The sequence below is a fragment of the Dasypus novemcinctus genome, chromosome 5, assembly GCF_030445035.2.
Source record: "Dasypus novemcinctus isolate mDasNov1 chromosome 5, mDasNov1.1.hap2, whole genome shotgun sequence".
NCBI classification, from domain to species: domain Eukaryota; kingdom Metazoa; phylum Chordata; class Mammalia; order Cingulata; family Dasypodidae; genus Dasypus; species Dasypus novemcinctus.
In genome coordinates this window covers 48904296-48922041 of record NC_080677.1, presented here as the reverse complement: position 1 = coordinate 48922041, position 17746 = coordinate 48904296, and the positions used below count along the sequence as shown (strand labels likewise).

General features: G+C 37.3%; 1 protein-coding gene across 1 annotated transcript in view; it reads right to left on the bottom strand.

Annotated features, from left to right (window-relative positions):
- Nucleotides 1-17746, bottom strand: part of THSD7A (thrombospondin type 1 domain containing 7A) — a 461297-nt gene that overhangs the window by 208032 nt on the left and 235519 nt on the right. The window contains exons 3-4 of the mRNA XM_004459100.5: nucleotides 6750-6998; nucleotides 3949-4130 (exon numbers count right to left, since the gene is read on the bottom strand). Of these exons, the coding sequence (XP_004459157.2) occupies nucleotides 3949-4130; nucleotides 6750-6998 (431 nt within the window). The remainder of the gene's footprint in view (nucleotides 1-3948; nucleotides 4131-6749; nucleotides 6999-17746) is intronic.

The following is a 17746-nucleotide window of genomic DNA, read 5'->3' as shown; positions in this document are numbered from 1 at the left end:
TGGAAATTAAATCTATCAGTTCCAAGGAGGAAAATTTCTCTTGCTAGTGAGGTGTGAATCAATGAATAGTAGTGACTATGCCAATGACTAATGCAACTATTGTCCTTATGCTAAGGCGGCCTTTCCTCTACTCTGTAATTTGATGTGCTAAGATAATAAAGGAAGTGGAGGAATCTCATAGCAATTGTTTTCAGCATTTTTGTATCAAGAAATTTTATTTTTGAGTGAAGGTAATCTTAACAGCTTGGTTACAAGTCATCCCTAAAAAACACATAGTGTGACTCTATAAAAAGAACAGAATTTAAAGGTTTTTCTTTGAATTTAGTAACATTAGAGTTGTTTTAAGGTAGGTTGCAAATGATTGCAGAGTCAGAGGTTTGTGAGATTAGTGCCTTTTTATTAGGATTGGAGAATTGTTTTGAGAAGTTTTTTCCTTTTCTTGAAATAAATTTATTTATTTAAGAAAGAGATTGTGAGCAGTCTTCACAGCCTTCAGTCTAATTGTTCTCTCTTTATAGTTATTTATAGCCATTAAGTGTTACCCGCTGGGATGCTGGGATGGCGGATAAGTTTCCTAAGGGGAGATGTTAAAAGCTCCTGGGGGACACACACGTAGTTTGAGGACAAAAACTGCAATTTTCAGGGGAGAATCAGCTATCTGCAAAGACTGTCACAGGCTTATTATTATAGTATTCTCAGTACTTGACCTGAAAGGACACAGATCCTTAAATTATTCATGTTACATATTTTCATGATAAATATTAATTGTAGGTGAATTAATTAATTCAATACCCACTGCCCCTTGCACTGGCAATTACTTTAGTCCAACATACATTTTAATAATGATATTCTTTTTGTCTTGTCTTTTTTGGTGGCTTATTTTGTTGCTCTGCTGTGGTTTGGTGGGGGTGTGTGGAAGACTCTAAGAAAAATTATTTTTAAAATGTTCAGTTGCAATTCAGAATTCTGAAGGCTCTTTTGAAAGTAATAACCTTTAGGACATTATTGATATTAAAAAAGTAAAATGTGATCTGCCTCTAGCAATCAAATTATACAACTCTAAAAGGACTGCTATAATAAATCTACCAAGCAATGTTAAAGATGCAGCCATTAAAGTGGCAAAAAAAATTAATGTACTAACATTTTATGTTTTATGACACTTCCCTGCAACCTTAACATACATAAAAGTATCCTCAAGATACATAAATGTATATATACCTTTCCATAAAGGTAAAATGTATCCGTAGGCTAGATTCCTAAGTGAATTGACGTGCTAGGTAAAGTTAGTGGACATAAAACAATTTTTGAAAGTTTAGTACTTTTCTCCATTGCTTGTTTTCTATGACCTCTGTGAAAGGCTGGTCACTCCTTTTTTTGGGAAGAGTGGGGGTGAGAGGAGCTCTCTCTTCTCTTGGTTTTTATGATGCCTCTTTCTTTTGTCTGTCTTTCCTTTCTTCTCTGCCATTCTTGCTCAGTTTCTTCCCTGAATCCTCTCCATTTATGGTCTTTCAACTGCTCTATCATCTAGGGTCTTTATCTTTATTAATTTCCCTTTTCAACCAAAATATTTCCTGGGAAATACTATCCTAGCCACAACTTGCCAATTACAACATAGTTGTCTTTATTGATGAGACTTATCTCTTGGTTTTGCTTTTCAATTCTTGAGGAGTATGCCTTAATACATACTCTTCTCTCTGCCTGGAATAAACTTCCTCTTGCATTTCTGACCTATTTCTCTGTAATGGAGTATATGAGAGAACCACACCATCTCTATGAGAGTTCCTTTCTATGATACCGCTAGTCATTCTAAAACTCAGTTATAATGCATATCGAATTGTATTGTAAATCTTGGTTTGTTTCTCTGCCCTCATGATGATGATGAGCTTTTTAATAATATGACATTTTTGTTTACATTTCTGTTTGTACTATCTTGCACAATTTTTGGAACTTTGTTGATGACCAAACAAAGTCTGATTGATTAGTGATAGAAATCCTGTTATCCCTCAGCAGAGTGACTGTAAGAGGGTCTATTTACAGCATTACTTAAATATATTCATATTCATGTGGAGGTACCACTAACTCAATATAAATTTGACCAAGTAATGATGAGGATTTCAGAGTGATATTAATATATAATAATAATACACACACACACATACTTTAATCCATGGCCATCTTGGCCTCACTTACTCTTTTTTCTTTTGCACACTTATTATATTTGATCCCCAAACTGAGATTTTAAAAATGATAATAATTCTAAGATATGTCTGCCAAACTAGCAAAAGGTTTCCTAAAAATAAAATAAAACCATGCCTTTCATGCCTTTGAATATAGCTTGTCCTGGTTTAAATCCTTTTTTGGACCCCAGAAAATTATGTTCTTAATTTAACCCATTCCTGTACATGTAAGCCTATTGTATATGGACCTTTTTGGTCAGTGTCTGTTAAGCAGGGGTTCTTAACCTTTTTTGTTCCGTGGAACCCTTTGTCAGTCAGGTGAAAACCACGGACCTCTTACTAAGTCCACACTATACTATGTATTATTTAATACATTTATCTCATCTGCACCAACACATCCCCACAAGAATAATGTTCTTTTGAATTTCAATTCAAGCTCATGGACCCCTTGTTAAGAAGCCCTGAGTTAAGGGAAACTTTGATTCGATCACTGTTGATTAGATTGTAGGACCCTTTGATTGGATTGGATTCAGTTGGTGGCCCTTGATCAGACTACATCAGTGAGGTATGACCCAGGGTGGGAATTCTTTATAAATGGTAGAAGCATGCAGAGAGACACACAGAAAGACAGCTGCCATTTTTCCCTCTCATGTAAAAGAGGACTCCAGGAACAGCTCCAGCTGAGGGAGAGGTTGAGCAGAACCTTGAGAGGTTGAGAGAGAGGCCAGAGCCTAGAATCAGCAGAGCACATGGGCATGGGAAGAGGTACCTGAGAGGCTAGGCCCATGGAACAGCTACAGCTGAAAAGACAATGCCCTGCCATGTGCTTGATCACCCACAGCTGAGCTCTGGTAGAAAGCAGAACAGCTGAAGCTAAAGAGACAAGCCATTTGCCAGATAGCCCACAGCTGAGCTGGAGGAAAAGGGGCAGGGGAAGGCAAGGACCATGGCAGAGATTGGCTGCCATTTTGTCTCACCATGTGGCATGACTCCATCTTGCCATACCATCTCCAGTGATACCTTGATTTGGACATTTTCACAACCTTGGAACTGTAAACTTTTGTCCTAATAAATTCCTGTACAAAAACCAACCCTTTTCTGGTATTTTTTTGCATTAGCAGGCTTAGCAAATTAAAACACAGCTCATCTTATTCTTTTTGTCACTATCACTAGTGAAATGAACTAAATATTTCACTTTAATTTTGTCTAATTTAAGAGTTGGAATTATGGTGCTTTGGTACGTAGCACATTATAATAGTGACTTATTTTACTTTAACTTTATTCTGTTTTTATTTTTGTATTTATATCACTTAATTACAAACAAATGTTTACTTCATGCCATAATTAACTTATTTTTCAAACACATTTTAAATAAAAGGAGATTTTTTACAAACAAGTTTTACTTATAAAAGAAAATTTGTATCTTAAAATATATACTTGCATTCTATGTGCATCATGCAATTATAAAAGATGACTTTTTATTCTATTTTAAAAAGTCCTGACTTCTGCTAAATTTTGACTCAGAGGTTGTGTCATGATAGCATTTAATTCAGAAAAAATTTTTTTTAAAAGTTTGTCAGTAAATCAGAACTGACAAAAATGGAGTTGTATTAAACATTTTTATATCTATAATTTGGATTACTGTTCATGACAGTGGATATTAACATAATGTGAATAGAAATAAGACTCTTACTACCCCAAATGGCCACCTACATCCTTCTGGTATGATTACATGCTTATCTCCATGAGGGAGTGCGAAAGCAAAATCTACCTTCTGTGTCCTGGCGGGTGTTTAAGTGTGAGAGGCGGTTTTCGTTGACCTGCACACAGTACACCTCTCGAGTCTGGATGCCTCCTCCACAGAGAGCTGTCTGGTTACCACGCCTCTTGTCCTGCTGACTGAGTAAAGGGTCCACACGGCACTCAGTCCACTCCGTAGTTCTCCAGCCATACCTAAAGAAAACAGTGGCAACAACCATATTTTATGAATAAAACCCCTTTTTCCACTCCCTCCTAATGTATTTCCTTAGGAATATTAATCTAAAAATAACTTTTCCCTATAATCAATCTATGGTGCAGATTCAGTTTCAATCCCTTTTCTCTCATCCTTAGCAGTGCTCCACTTATAAGAGGTTAAATTTAGGCCACTCCTGTTTTAATTGCAATGAATACAAGTTACCCATAAATATTTTATGAAAAGAGGATAATGCTGAAAACATGAAATTTTATGTTCTATTAAGCTAAACCCATGCTTGCCCTGTCTTAATGAATATAAACAAAGGAGGATTGAATCTAAGAATGGAAAACATTCTAAGTGATGATGAAGCCAAATACTTGTTTTAGCTTTAATAAAATATATGAATATTGCTTCTTTATTCTGCATAAAAACTAAAATTGTACATTACAATTGGAAAAATATAACAGAGCAATTTAGAGTTTTCCCTTTATTGCCAAGAACAAGAATGTTTTTATTGGGTTGCACTGAGCATCCCTGATGAGTGCTGATGTATAATGAAAAGTGCTGACATTTCTAATCAGTGAAGTACAGGAAAGAAGATCTGTGATTCTAAATTAAAGCTCCAATCAAGATTATGACATGAAAGAAAGGTCAGGGATTTGTCAGTCTAACACATACTTTAAGGAGAAAGCCCGGGAACGACTTCCTGATGCCACTGAAGATAGAACAAGAATACATTTCTCCACCTCAAGGAAAGTGGATACTCTAAAAGCACAAAGAAAATGGATAATGTAGCACTTTGTGTCACTTTCACCAAGATGCATTCTTAGTAATCGGAATAACATCCAACATCAGTAAAAATGGGTGTTCTCATGTTCAATTCAATTAGACAAAAAGGTTAAATGGGCCCTCACATGTCTGAACTAAAATGCTTCACTCTGTCCGTGGTAAAGTTTCATGATAGTAAAGCTGACCTTCATGCCATTTTTCATTTTTATGAGTGGGGATTCCTGTCTTTGCAGAGTTGCAGGACTGAGTCATCAAGGAACAGCATTCTTGACATTTGTTTATAAAGGAAGTGCACCATTCAGGGCTACTTTAGAAACATGGATAATTGATGGAGGGGGTGGGGAGAGAAAGAAAAACAAATGGTCTCATCAGTTGGTGGAGTTAAAAGAAAACTTTATTGTTTTGCAGATTTGAGTCCCACTTTAGGTCATCCAAAGGAGTCCTAAGAAGCATCGCTATTCAGTGATAAAGGTGAAGTGTTATACATTCTTAAAAAAATGCTACCCTAAAAAGTGGGGCAGTGCAAGAGATTCAAGGATGTTTAATTGACTTTGTTAATGATGTTTGGATAGCTCATAAGATAAAGAATAAAGCGCCTAAAATAGAGGAAACCCATAAAGGAGAAAACACTGTAATTGGAAATCCTGTCAATTTCCTCAGGCCTACTATGTTTAGGAAAACACACAGTCAAGGGGATAGGAAGAGACATAAGGAAGGAAACTGGTTTTTTCAGTCACTCTTTACATCAGGGGAGAATGATTGATTCCAAATGCTGTTGAATTGAAGCACTCATACATATCATCACTATTTTTTATACTGTCATTATTATTAGCAGGAGTATTTTTCCTGCTTGCTGATTCATGAAGTTCAAGATGTACAGATACTCTTTAAATGTTTGGAATATCACACAAAAACTCTGAAGGGAGCTTATGAATATCTATTAAGAAACTAAGGGTCTCTAAGTTTCTTTAGAAATATTCTGTACTCTAAGCTGAAACAGTGTTATTGGCGAGATAGTTCACAGCAAAATTTGGGAATTGAAAGTTTTCAAGGACAAAACGAATACTCTTACATTACCAAATATTTCAGAACTAGTCTTATTTCACCTGAATTCAATGAACATTTACTGGGTGCTTACTGTTGCCAGGCCCAGTGATAAGTGCTGGTGATAAAAAAGTAAAAAAATCTAATAGGCACAATCCTTGTCCTTGAGGAATTTAAAGTCTCAGTATTTTTATGCAGTAACTTATTTAGTGAACAGAATTTGTTATGCACAGTACCTTGACTTTTGTTCACTGTAAAACAGGAATCCATATTTTGAAAGTTTATTTTACCTTTTAGAAGGAGGATTGACAAACTACGACCCAAGAGTCAAATTCAATGTGTCATCTGCTCTTGTAAATAAAGTTTTATTAGAACAAGGCCATATTCATTTGTGTATGTTTTGTCTATGGCTACAGTGGCAGAGTTGAGTCATTGTAACAGAAATACACATGGCCCGCATAGCACATAGCCTACTATATTCACTATCTGGACCTTTAAAGAAAAAATTTGCCAAACTCTATTACAGAAAATGTATAAGCACAGAATTATAGCTAAAAAGATAGTTTTTGTGGAGATTTGGGAGTAACACAAAAGAGATCATTCTTCTGTAAAATCTGTACTTCATTAGGATAAAGTTTGTAAAGAGACATTTTATTTATCTTCTTAGGATGTACTAAAATCATTATTTCTTAACATTACTGCTCAGTTGAAATCCAACAGCTGAATGAACATGCAATTGGGGCAGAGCCTACAACAGAGGCTGCAGTCCTTTATTTACTCACCTGGCACAAGGTGCAACTCCATCTCCCTGAGACATGCAGGGTTCTTTTTCCTCCAGTTCTGGGCACTCCTTTTCGCTGCTAATAGGAAACTGCCTGACGGTCCGTGTTCTTACACGGGTGCCTTTAGAGGATGCCATATCATGGCAGGTTTTTGAGCATGGACTCCATTCTGACCATTCAGACACCTGACACTCTTTGGTGATGACACAGGACTGAAAGGTCATTGGCAGCTTCTCTTGCTGGCAAAAGCTGCAAAAGAGCATTGATATTCTCAGCACAGATGCACAGACAGTTACGAACTTTGTCTTCTGCACTACACAATCAGATTAAACATTTTTAGTTCTACTTGGAGGTGCAATTCTAATTTCATTGAAAATATATCAACATTTACGATGTGCAAAGGCAGTTAGACTCAAAACTAACATTTGCGCTTCCTCCTATTTTGTAACAGTTGTTAAATGATTCATAGGAAATAGAAAATAAAGGGGATTAAGCAAAAGCAGTTGAAACTAAGTTTACCATATTGTTCCTTTTGCTCAGTCCAGATTTGTTTTAATTAGAAAATGGGGAACAAAGAACTAATTTCCATTCTGTTTAGCGATTTAAATAAATGTGCTGGCTAACTTTACATAATATTGTTTTGAATAGAAAGTGTAATTTAATATATCCCTAAGTATTTTAAAATATTGTTTTTAAACTTTAGCTGTAAGTAACAAATATCATGCATGCTAATTCAAACACATCAACTTTTCTAGCCCATACTTTAATATACACAGTGTACATATGTATAGTCTATATAATCATTCAAATATAAATAAGTCTACTGATATCTACAGTTACCTTAGAGATGTCTTTAGATATATTATCTAATAATTATTTTATCAGTTAAGTATTTACGTTCAACTTCTTCTTATCTATTCCTTCTTCTTGAATTATAAGAATACTATATTCTAAAAAGTCTAACACAAATGAAGATATTACGGATGCCAATGATGAAGGAAGTATTCACTTTGAGGAGCTTTCCTGGAATTGGATGGATTTAATTTGAGTCTTAGTTGAACTTTTGTGCATATTTACAAGACAGAGGCAGCCTGCTGCCATGGCAGAGACAGGTGGTCCAATGAAACAATGCACTAATAATTCTGTGTCATCATTTAGGTATTACATTTAACAGTAATAAATGACTTGTCCGCTTGAACTCAGATTCAGTATTTTTAATCCTACTGTCATGAGCACTAAAATTGCATTCCTAGGAGACAATTAGAGCTCAATGCGTAAATGTCCATTTGTGATAATTGAGAGGTTTGTGAGCAATGATAAAGGGGTCTGAGAGTCAGCTATGTTTCACGAGAACAACAGAGAGGACCAAAATCCCAGTTACACTCAAACATTATGTACATTATGTATTGAGTATTAATGATTGTGGTGGATTGAATTGTGCACCCCAGTTTGGACATGTTCTTGGTCTTGGTCCACATTCTGGAGAGTGGGGCCCCATTGTACATAAGATCTCCTCAAGCTGTGACTTCAGTTAATGTGTGGCCCAACTGAATCAGGTTGGTCTTTGATCTGGATTCCTGGAGTCCTTTAGAAGCAAAGTGAAAGTCAGATGGAGGGGAAACCACTGGGAACAGCAAGAGCTAGAAGTCAACAGAAAGTATAGAAAAGAAGATACCACCATGTGCATTATCATGTCACAGAAAAGCCAAGGATAAAAGGATTGTGCCAGTCAGCCCGAGAATGCTACAGTCTTTGGAGGGAAAGCAACACCTTGCTGATGACTTGATTTTGGACTTCTACGTAGCCTGAAAATGGTGAGCCAATAATTTCTGATTGTTTAAGCCAATCCATTGCATGGTATTTGCTTTAGTAGCCAGGAAACTAAAACAATGATGCATTAAGTATATTGCGAACAAGGGAAATTTTTCATCTGTGGGAGCCAGCTTTGGCTCTAATGTGTATGAGTTTATTCATGAATATCATGCAAAACAATTAATACTTCTGACTCTCCTTATTGACCTCTTTTCAGAATCCATGCCCTAAATCACAGTAGAAACCTAACTGCAAACAACTTTGGGAAGTATCCATTTTAGTTTACTGCCTTTGTAGTTTGGGAATTCTCACTACGGCAACATTAATTAAAATGTGGCCCACAGACCAGAGCAACTGTTTGGTTAGCGGTATGCAGCAAGCTAAGACAGTTAGTACCATGACAAGTTTACAGGAAGTTGAAGTTGCCACAACATCCAAGCACATGAACAGTGTATTCATGGCAATACACAGGGTATAGGCCAGTTCTGAAAATGTCAAAGTCCATATTGAGAGGCATGTGAAGTAAGCTATATACTAGACATGCACAGTAGAATCATGTTATTGAACTGACAGGAAGTAAAATAAAAACAAGCAACTAAAAATCAAGCCTTTGCCACAGCAAGCTTGAGAAGGACTGTGCTGGTGGAGTTGGATGATTGATGAGCCAGCCAATCCGCACACCCACTCCCAACATAGTTCAATTTCTAGTCTCTTTCATGAGACATATTAGAATGTGATGAGCTTATATGATTTTTCAGAAATATATATCATTTTAACACTTAAGAACATATCTCTAAAAAAGATCCATTGGAATATGTCTTTTTTGATATATAAGAATTAGCTTATAATAAGCACTTCTTGTTATTAAACATATTTTCTTTTTTTAAAGATGCAAATAAATTAAACTACCCATATTAATGGAGGATTTTCTATATAGAGGATATTATCCTAAATCTTTTTGTAATGTGAACAATTGTTGCCAATTTTTGTTATAAGAATAAGCACAATCTAGGGCTTAGAGTAGATTAAAATATTTGCTTTGGCAGTCAGCTGAAACAGCATTTAAAAAGTAAGCAGTAGATTAATATGAAAAATAAATACACTTGAGCATTATATTCTTATACTAATATCTGACTATTCCTTTTGAAGTAATCTATATCTAGAAATAAGAGATGGAACTGCAGATATGACTGACAATTAGCTGATGATTGTTTTAGTGTATATGAAAAACACTTTTGCTCTCCTGGCTACCAAAGCAAATACCATGCAATGAGTTGGCTTAAACAATGGTAATTTATTGACTCAAGTTGTGAAGACAAGTCCAAATCAAGGTGTTATCAAGGCAATGCTTACTTCCCAAATACTGGCTTTTGGGGGCTGGCTGACAGCTATCCTTGGTCCTGGGCTCCTCTGTCACATGACAATGCATATGGTGCCTCTCCTGGCCTTTCCCTTTCCTTCTGGGTTCCACTGACTTTCAGCCTTTGGCTGCTCCTTCTGGCTTTTTCTGTCTGTGGCCTTTCCTATAAGGTCTTTAGTAATAGAATTAAGAGGTATCTTGAAGTCAGTTGGCCCATATCTTAACTGAAGTAACCTCATCAAAAGGTTCTTTTTATAAGAGTTTGTAGCCACAGAGATGGATTCAGTTTCCTGGGGTACATAGCTTCAAACCACCACCGTTTGCTCTCTGGATCCCAAGGAGGTATGTTCTTTCTGTATGCAAAATATTCTCATTCCATCACAACATCCCAAAAGCCTTAATTCACTTAATAATACTAGGTAAACATTGGTATGGGTGTAGTCTTTCCTCAGGCACAATTACCCTCTGCCTGTGGACCTGTGAAACCCAGAAAACAAGTTATCTGCTTCCAATATACAGTGAAGGGACAGACATTCCCATTCAAGAAGGGAATAGGCATTCCCATTCAAGAAGGGAGAAACTGGAAGGAAAACAGGGGCCATATGTCCCAAACAACTCCAAACCCAGCAGGGCAAACTCCAGTAGATTTCAAGGTCTGAGACATATCTCTGGATCAGAGTTTTGTTCTAATATGTTTGCAGCACTTTCAAACATTTGCAGAGATGTCATACTCTCACTGGGGTGAAGGCTCTATTCACTCAGGATGAGCATTGGGACGTGACTAGTCTCTCTACGAATGCAGAGAATGCCCCCATTCTCTGAGCATTGTGGTGGCAGCACTCTCCCTGAACAATGGGCCCAAAGCCTGCTCCTTCCAAGCACAGGGGCAGATGGCTGCTCCTTCCAAATGCAGGGTGAACCTGCCCTTTCCACACACATGGAAGGCTTGCCTCTTTGCCCAGAAGAGATCTCTTTAGTCTTGACTTTGTTTTCCATGGTTGTGCTGATATAGCCTGTGCATTAAATCAAAATTATTTCCAAGAGTACCTAGTCTCCAAGATGGCCAGATAAGTAATATAGGCCCTACAGTCTTTGAATGTTCAGAAGGGATGTGAGACTGAGTGTGTATTCAGGGCTGCCTCCAGACAATGTGGAGCTATACTAATACAAACTGGCTTGGATGTGGAGAATATGTAACTCACCTGGAGGAAATAACCTATCTGATACTAAGATCAAACACTGAAGAACCTAACCAAAGGTCTGTTTACCATCACTGTTAGTCTTCCTAATCCTATATCCTCTGTATAAAAGGGTCTGGAAAAGGCTGTTCGAGGCTCGGTTTTTATTAGGACAAGAGTCCGCCGAGCCCGGCCGGTTGAAATAAATCAACTTCCTTCTCGGTATTCTCGTGTCCTGGCCTTCGAAACCACGCATACCTGAATTTCTCCACTACAGTCCCCTTGAAGTCATTCTTCCTTCAGTTCATCCCTCCTCTTTCCCTTTCAGTCCAGGGTGGCAGTGTTCTGCTCATATAAATTTCCCTAAAACCTTGTTGGTGATGCATGTGGTTCCTATGGGTCTAAACTATCAGACAATAGAACCTTCCACAGATTGTCCCTGCATAGCTGCATTTCCAATCCTGACCTCCAGTGAAATGGCTGCCTGGATCCAAGTTCAATTAAACCTTCACCTGAAGCCACATTCCCTGGGTACTGATTTTCTGAAAACAATGAGCTCTGAAAGCTCTGAGAGACAAAAGAGTTGCTTCTGGCTCTACTCTCAGAGCACACTCTCTGGATAGGCTCAGAATTTTCCAAACTATCAATTTCTGGTGTCTTGGTGCTTAAGAGTTCATCTCTCAGTTTATCCCTTTCCTCTCTCATTTTACTGTAAGATGCAAGGAGAAAACAGGCTGAGCCTTCCACACTTAGATTAGAAATCTCTTCAGCTAAATATCCAAGTTCATCACTTTCAAGTTCTGTCTTCCATTCCACATCAAAATTCAATTTTGCCAAGTTCTCTGCCACTTTAAAACAAGGAATGCCTTTTCTAGTTTCCAGGAACACATTCATTCTTTCTTTCTAAGGGCTTCATCAGGAGTACCTTTTTTTAAAAAAAAAAAAAAAAAAGATTTTTATTTATTTCTCTCCAATCCCCCCCTATTATCTGCTCTTTGTGTTCATGAGCTGCATGCTTTTCTGTGCCTGCCTGCATTGTCAGCAGCCCTGGGAATCTGTGTCTCTTCTTGTTGCATCATCTTGCTGTGTTAGCTCTCCATGTAAGTGGCACCACTCCTGGGCAGGCTGTAATTTTTTCACGTGGGGTGGCTCTCCTTGAGGGGTGCACTCTTTTTGCGTGGGGCTTCCCTATGTGGGGGACACCCCTGCATGGCATGGCATTCCTTGCATGTGGCAGCACTGCGCCTGGGCCAGCTCACCACATGGGTCAGGAGGCCCTGGGTTTGAACGCTGGACCTCCTATGTGGTAGGTGGATACTCTTATCGGTTGAGCCACATCCACTTCCCAGAAGTACCTTTTGCATCCTTATTTCTACCAACAGTCTCTTTGAAGCAATCCAGAATTTTTCTACCAAGCACCTTACAATTCTTTCAGTCTCTATCCATTACCCAATTCCAAAGCCATTTCCACATTTTAGGCATTTGTAATAGTAGCATCCCACTTTCCAGGGTTATAGTTCTCCTGACTGCCAAAACAAATACCATACAATGGGTTGGCTTAAACAAAAGGAATTTATTGGCTCATGGTTTTGGGGAAAGAAGAAGTCCAAGTCAAGATATCATAAAGCTGATGCTTCCTTCCTAAAGATTGGTGTTCTGGGGCTGGCTGCCAGCCACACTTTGCTCTTGATTCCTCTGTAATATGGCAATGAACATGGAAGCCTCTTCTGAACTCTCCCTTCTCTTATGACTTCTGTTGATTTTCAGCTTCTGCTGCTTCCTCTGGCTTTTTCTCTCTCTGTGACCTTCCCTATAAAGCCATCAGTAATAAGATTAAGACCCATACTGCATCTGTGGGTCACACCCTCACTGAAGTTACCTCAACAAAAGTTCCTATTTATGAGTTCATACCCACAGGAATTGATTAAATTTAAAAGCATGCTTTATTAGGGTACAAAACTCCAAACCACCACAAGAGCCAATGAATAGACCAGGACAACTGCCCAGTTTCCCTGAAAGTCCCTGATCTTTAATAAGATTTTAAAAAGGAACACTGTGGTCATAGTCAAGAGACCCAAGATGTTCCTAACTTGCCAGTTATGCCTTGCATGATTTTGGTCAGATAATGGTCTCTCTGCCCTACCATTTTTCCATATGGTGAAATTCTATCTTCCATATAATTTCTAAGTTCCCCTTCTGCAACAGAATTTTATGATTCAAATTTTTCATAACCTAACCAATCTAAATCCTGACTGGTTTGAGTTTTCAGGTTGGAGCTTACAAAGAAACAAAGGTTTGTCTCATCTTCAACTATGTTCAAAGTGGTTACCTTTCTTAAACACAAAATTAAATTTCCTGTAACTTACCATTTATTATCAATTTGAAATAACAATGTACAAATTCTCTGGGTTAATTTCAGTCTCTAAATTTGCCCTTTCCATCGGCAAGTTAGAAGCAATAATTCTTACAGAAGCAAAATGCAAGAACAGTCAAACCATTTTCCTTATAAAGACAGTTCTTTCCCCTTGCTTTGATATCTGAAAGTCTTTTGTTGAGCTGCCAGGGCATATTGCCAAAGGTGTCACCTGCCAGCTGGAGTGATCATATGCTCCCAATTAAAGCTGAGGGCCCCGTTGCTGGTCAGCAGCTGAATGTGAGTACATTAGCACAGCCTGTTTTTAGTAATGGGATAAATTGCTAAGCAATGGTGCTTCCCTCAATGAAGTGGAGGACACATGGATTTTCTATGCTTTCACATAGCAAATATCTGCACGCAGCAGCTTCCTCATCATCCATGCTGTTCCAGGCAGAGAACCCTCATGAAGATTTATGGCAGAAGACCAAATCTTCCTCAAAAAGTGAAAATTCTAGATAATTTTATGATACAGAGCAAAAAGTACCTCCTAAACATTAAAAATTATGCAAGGTGGCATAGTTAGTTTTTCATGTATTTTATCAAAGGCATTCCTTAGCATTAAGTAATGTTCACCTGTAAGAGTTCTGTTTTTATGATTAAAACTAAACAAAAAGAGTAGGAAAACATAACTACAAGAATATCTTAGGTAGCAATTATTTAAAAGGATAATCCCAAAGGATCAATTCAAATGTTGATTAACTATCACGTAACTTTTATGACAAATGAAAGGGAGAGAGAAACCAAGTCTAATATATCAAAGTGCAGCGCTAGAGGCTAAAGGCAAGAAAGCTTTGTGGGCAGTGATCATGTTTGGAAGTTCTTCTCTATATTGACTAGAACATTGGATTCCATTAATATTCACCTGACCTTGCCAACTCCCATTGCTTGGACAACATGGAATTTCTGGTGATTGCTCTTTGAAATTAGTATACAACTAAGTCAGCATAGCAGCACACAGTAAATACTTACAAAAAATATAAGAAAAAACAATGGTTATTCTAAAATTAATGCAACCTTCTCTTGCTTTGTCATCAATTCTAGGATATTCTCCTGGTCTCTTCTTTACCCTACATTTTTACTCTCTTAGATGAATTCAGCTATCATACTATGGACATGACTACTATTTCTATTTACCTCAAGTAAAACAGTTTCCTAACAGAGCTCTGCATCTTCCCATCAAATTGAATTGCTACATCTTTCCTATTTTTCCTGATTTCTCACTATCAATTCTCCCTTATGCTATTTAGCAACAAGTTCTAAAAAATCCTTATATAAAGCATCTTTCAGAATCATAATTTCATCTCCACTCTCATAGCCCTGGACCAAGTAAATATTTGTCTCATAACAGGAGTAGGAAGATAAACTGCCATTTTTCTCTACTCTGCCACTTTATACATTATCCTGCATTGCCCTGTCAGAATGACCTTTCTTACAAATGTATTTCTATATCGTGTATCACTTGCTAAAGAACCCACAATGGCCAGCTTAGAGTGCACTTCATCTGGTTGGAACTCTTCAGCCTGACATTCAAAGTTCTTCACACCATCCCCTATCATCTCACAGATAAGGAATTATGGCATGCCGATGATACCCTTCTATTTTCATTACAGTTTCTGATTCTGTCTTTCTCTTTGTCTATCTAAGTCTTTCAAAGTCCCATTCCAGCCTATAAAGTTTTTATAGAATACTGAATTTATTAGGGGAAAATACAGAATATTGAATTTATACTAGCAAATGATAAACCCAGAGTTGGTGAGACTACTTAAATAGTAATCAATATGACAAAGAGGCAGAGTTGGTCCCTAGGAATAGTGGATCAACAAAGTTGACAAAGAGGTGTGAATTGGTTCAAACCATAAGTGGGAAGAGAATTCTGCTTTATATAGGGAAGAATTCCTAAATATTACTGCTGCCCAAAATGCAAAGAGCTGCCTAAAAAGAGATGAACTCTGGAAGAATTAAAGCAGAGTCTAGGTGAACATCCATCAGAATAGTGTAGTGTGGCTTTAGGGAGAGATGCTAAAGGGATTTTAGTGAGTGGTGTTCTTGGACTGTCTCCCCTTTTCATCCAGAGAAGCTAATCTTAGCCATTAAAAAATGTGTTGGGAAGCGAATATGGCTCAATGGATAGAGCTTCTGCCACTATATAGGAGGTCCAGGGTTCGAAACCCAGGGCCTTCTGGTCCGTGTGGTGAGCTGGCCCTCGTGGAACGCTGCTGTGTGTGAGGAGTTGTTGCCCCACACAGGGGTGTCCCCCGCACAAGGAGTGGCCCCATACAAGGATTCCAGCTCCACGTAGGAGAACAGACCACTCAGCAGTGGTGCCGCTGCCCACATGGAGAGTTAACACAGCAAGATGATGCAACAACAAGAAAAAAAGAGACAGAGAAGAGACAATATGAGACGCAGCGAATTAGGGAACTGAGGTGGAGCAAAAGAATGAACACCTCTCTCCCACTCTGGAAGTTCCCAGGATGGGTTCCCTGAGCCGTCAATGAAAATACAACAGACACAGAAGAACACACAATGAATGGACACAGAGAGCAGACACGGGGGTGTTGGGGGGGGGGGGGGGGGAAGAAGGGAGAGAAATAAGGAAGAAAGAAAAAAGAACGTATGTAGGTATGTATAGGGGATCAGTGTTCAGCTTTTCAGAAATAAATATTCTGCTGCTGCTGCTGCAAAAAAAAAAATTAAAACCACTGGCAGAGAAGGATCATTGGCCTAGAGAGAGTGAAAACACCTGTCCTTTCTTTGATACATGTCCTTTCTTTGCTATATGATCTTGAAAGAAATGGGAAAGCTAAATCATTTAATGGAAGATAATTCTGTTTGCCATTCCAGAATGCATTTCTCAAAAGCTTTTGAAGGCTCAGAGAAGAAACCAAGAAATTCAGATAAAGGACTTAAAAATCAACATCTTAAGATAGATTGTAATTAATAGGAAAAATGAAAATTTCCAACTATTGGAAATTTCTGCTAGCATATTTGTTCAACTTAATGGAAAAGTGCCCATTTATGGACATATTTTTATTTCATCTCTTTTTTCTATATTCCATTGTGTGTACTTCATAATCACAAAGTTATTTGTCATTAATGATAGAAATACCTTCTGTTGAATTACAGAGTTATATGAAAAATGATGCTTAAGGAACATCAATAAAAAAAGAAAGCAGATCCTCTGCTTAAATATCTTTTGAAATGTTGTAAGACATGGAGGGTTTCAAGGTTTATAAACTGAGATCTGATTTGGACTCTAATAACCACAGATATGAAAGGACCTCATGTTTCAACTTCAATTATACATATTTGTCTAAATGAGAATTTGGAAAGATTTTCTTTCCAGTGAAAATAGTTTTATTTTATTGCAAGTCTATCAAGTATTAGAGAAGATCTGATTATATCAACATTTAATTATCAATAAAGGAAATTGGATACAACTGCTATTTTAGTGGAGGAAGGTAATGTATGAAATATGTGCAAATGGTAATTTTTAAATATACAGTCATTTTTGGGAGGGAGAATCAATTAACTAAAATATTTTATTTTATCATACTATATTTGCTATGATAACTGATTAGTAAAGTTATTTTTCAGAGTATATTAATTCTAATATCAGTGGAGAACTGTGTATTCAGGCAAAAGACCTATTATATTACTTATGAAAATAATTATTGTACATTAAATGCTTAAAATCATAAATATTAATGATCATTTTCATTAATATTAATGATAACCATCATCACTGATTTAATGGTTTGCTAGGCATTAGACCTAATTATTTACCCAAAAAGCTACTCTGCAGACTGTATATGTACTCATATACTTGTATTATAAATTTATAGATTTAATAATATTATAGCATAGTTTACTGGACTTTAAACTCTCTGAAGCAAAGCAATATTTAAAAACACAGGAGGGTGCTGAAGGCAGCAGGTGAACCAGGATGCTTTGTTATGACAGGCCATCAAGGACCATAAAGCATAAAGCATACCTATATACACTCTCTCCCTTCCTCCTTCTCTTTATTTATTTATGGCTTTTTTTTTTTTTTTTTTTTAATTCCTAAAAGGAACCCACAGTAATACCATGACTGACTCTTCAATTTTACAGAGAAGCTAACTGGGACCAATAAATGTTAAGCAATTTTCTAAATTCATAGAACTGCTGCCATTAGCCAGCCAACCTTACCAGGAAGTGCTGTCATCTCAGAGCCCAGAGAGCATCCTTG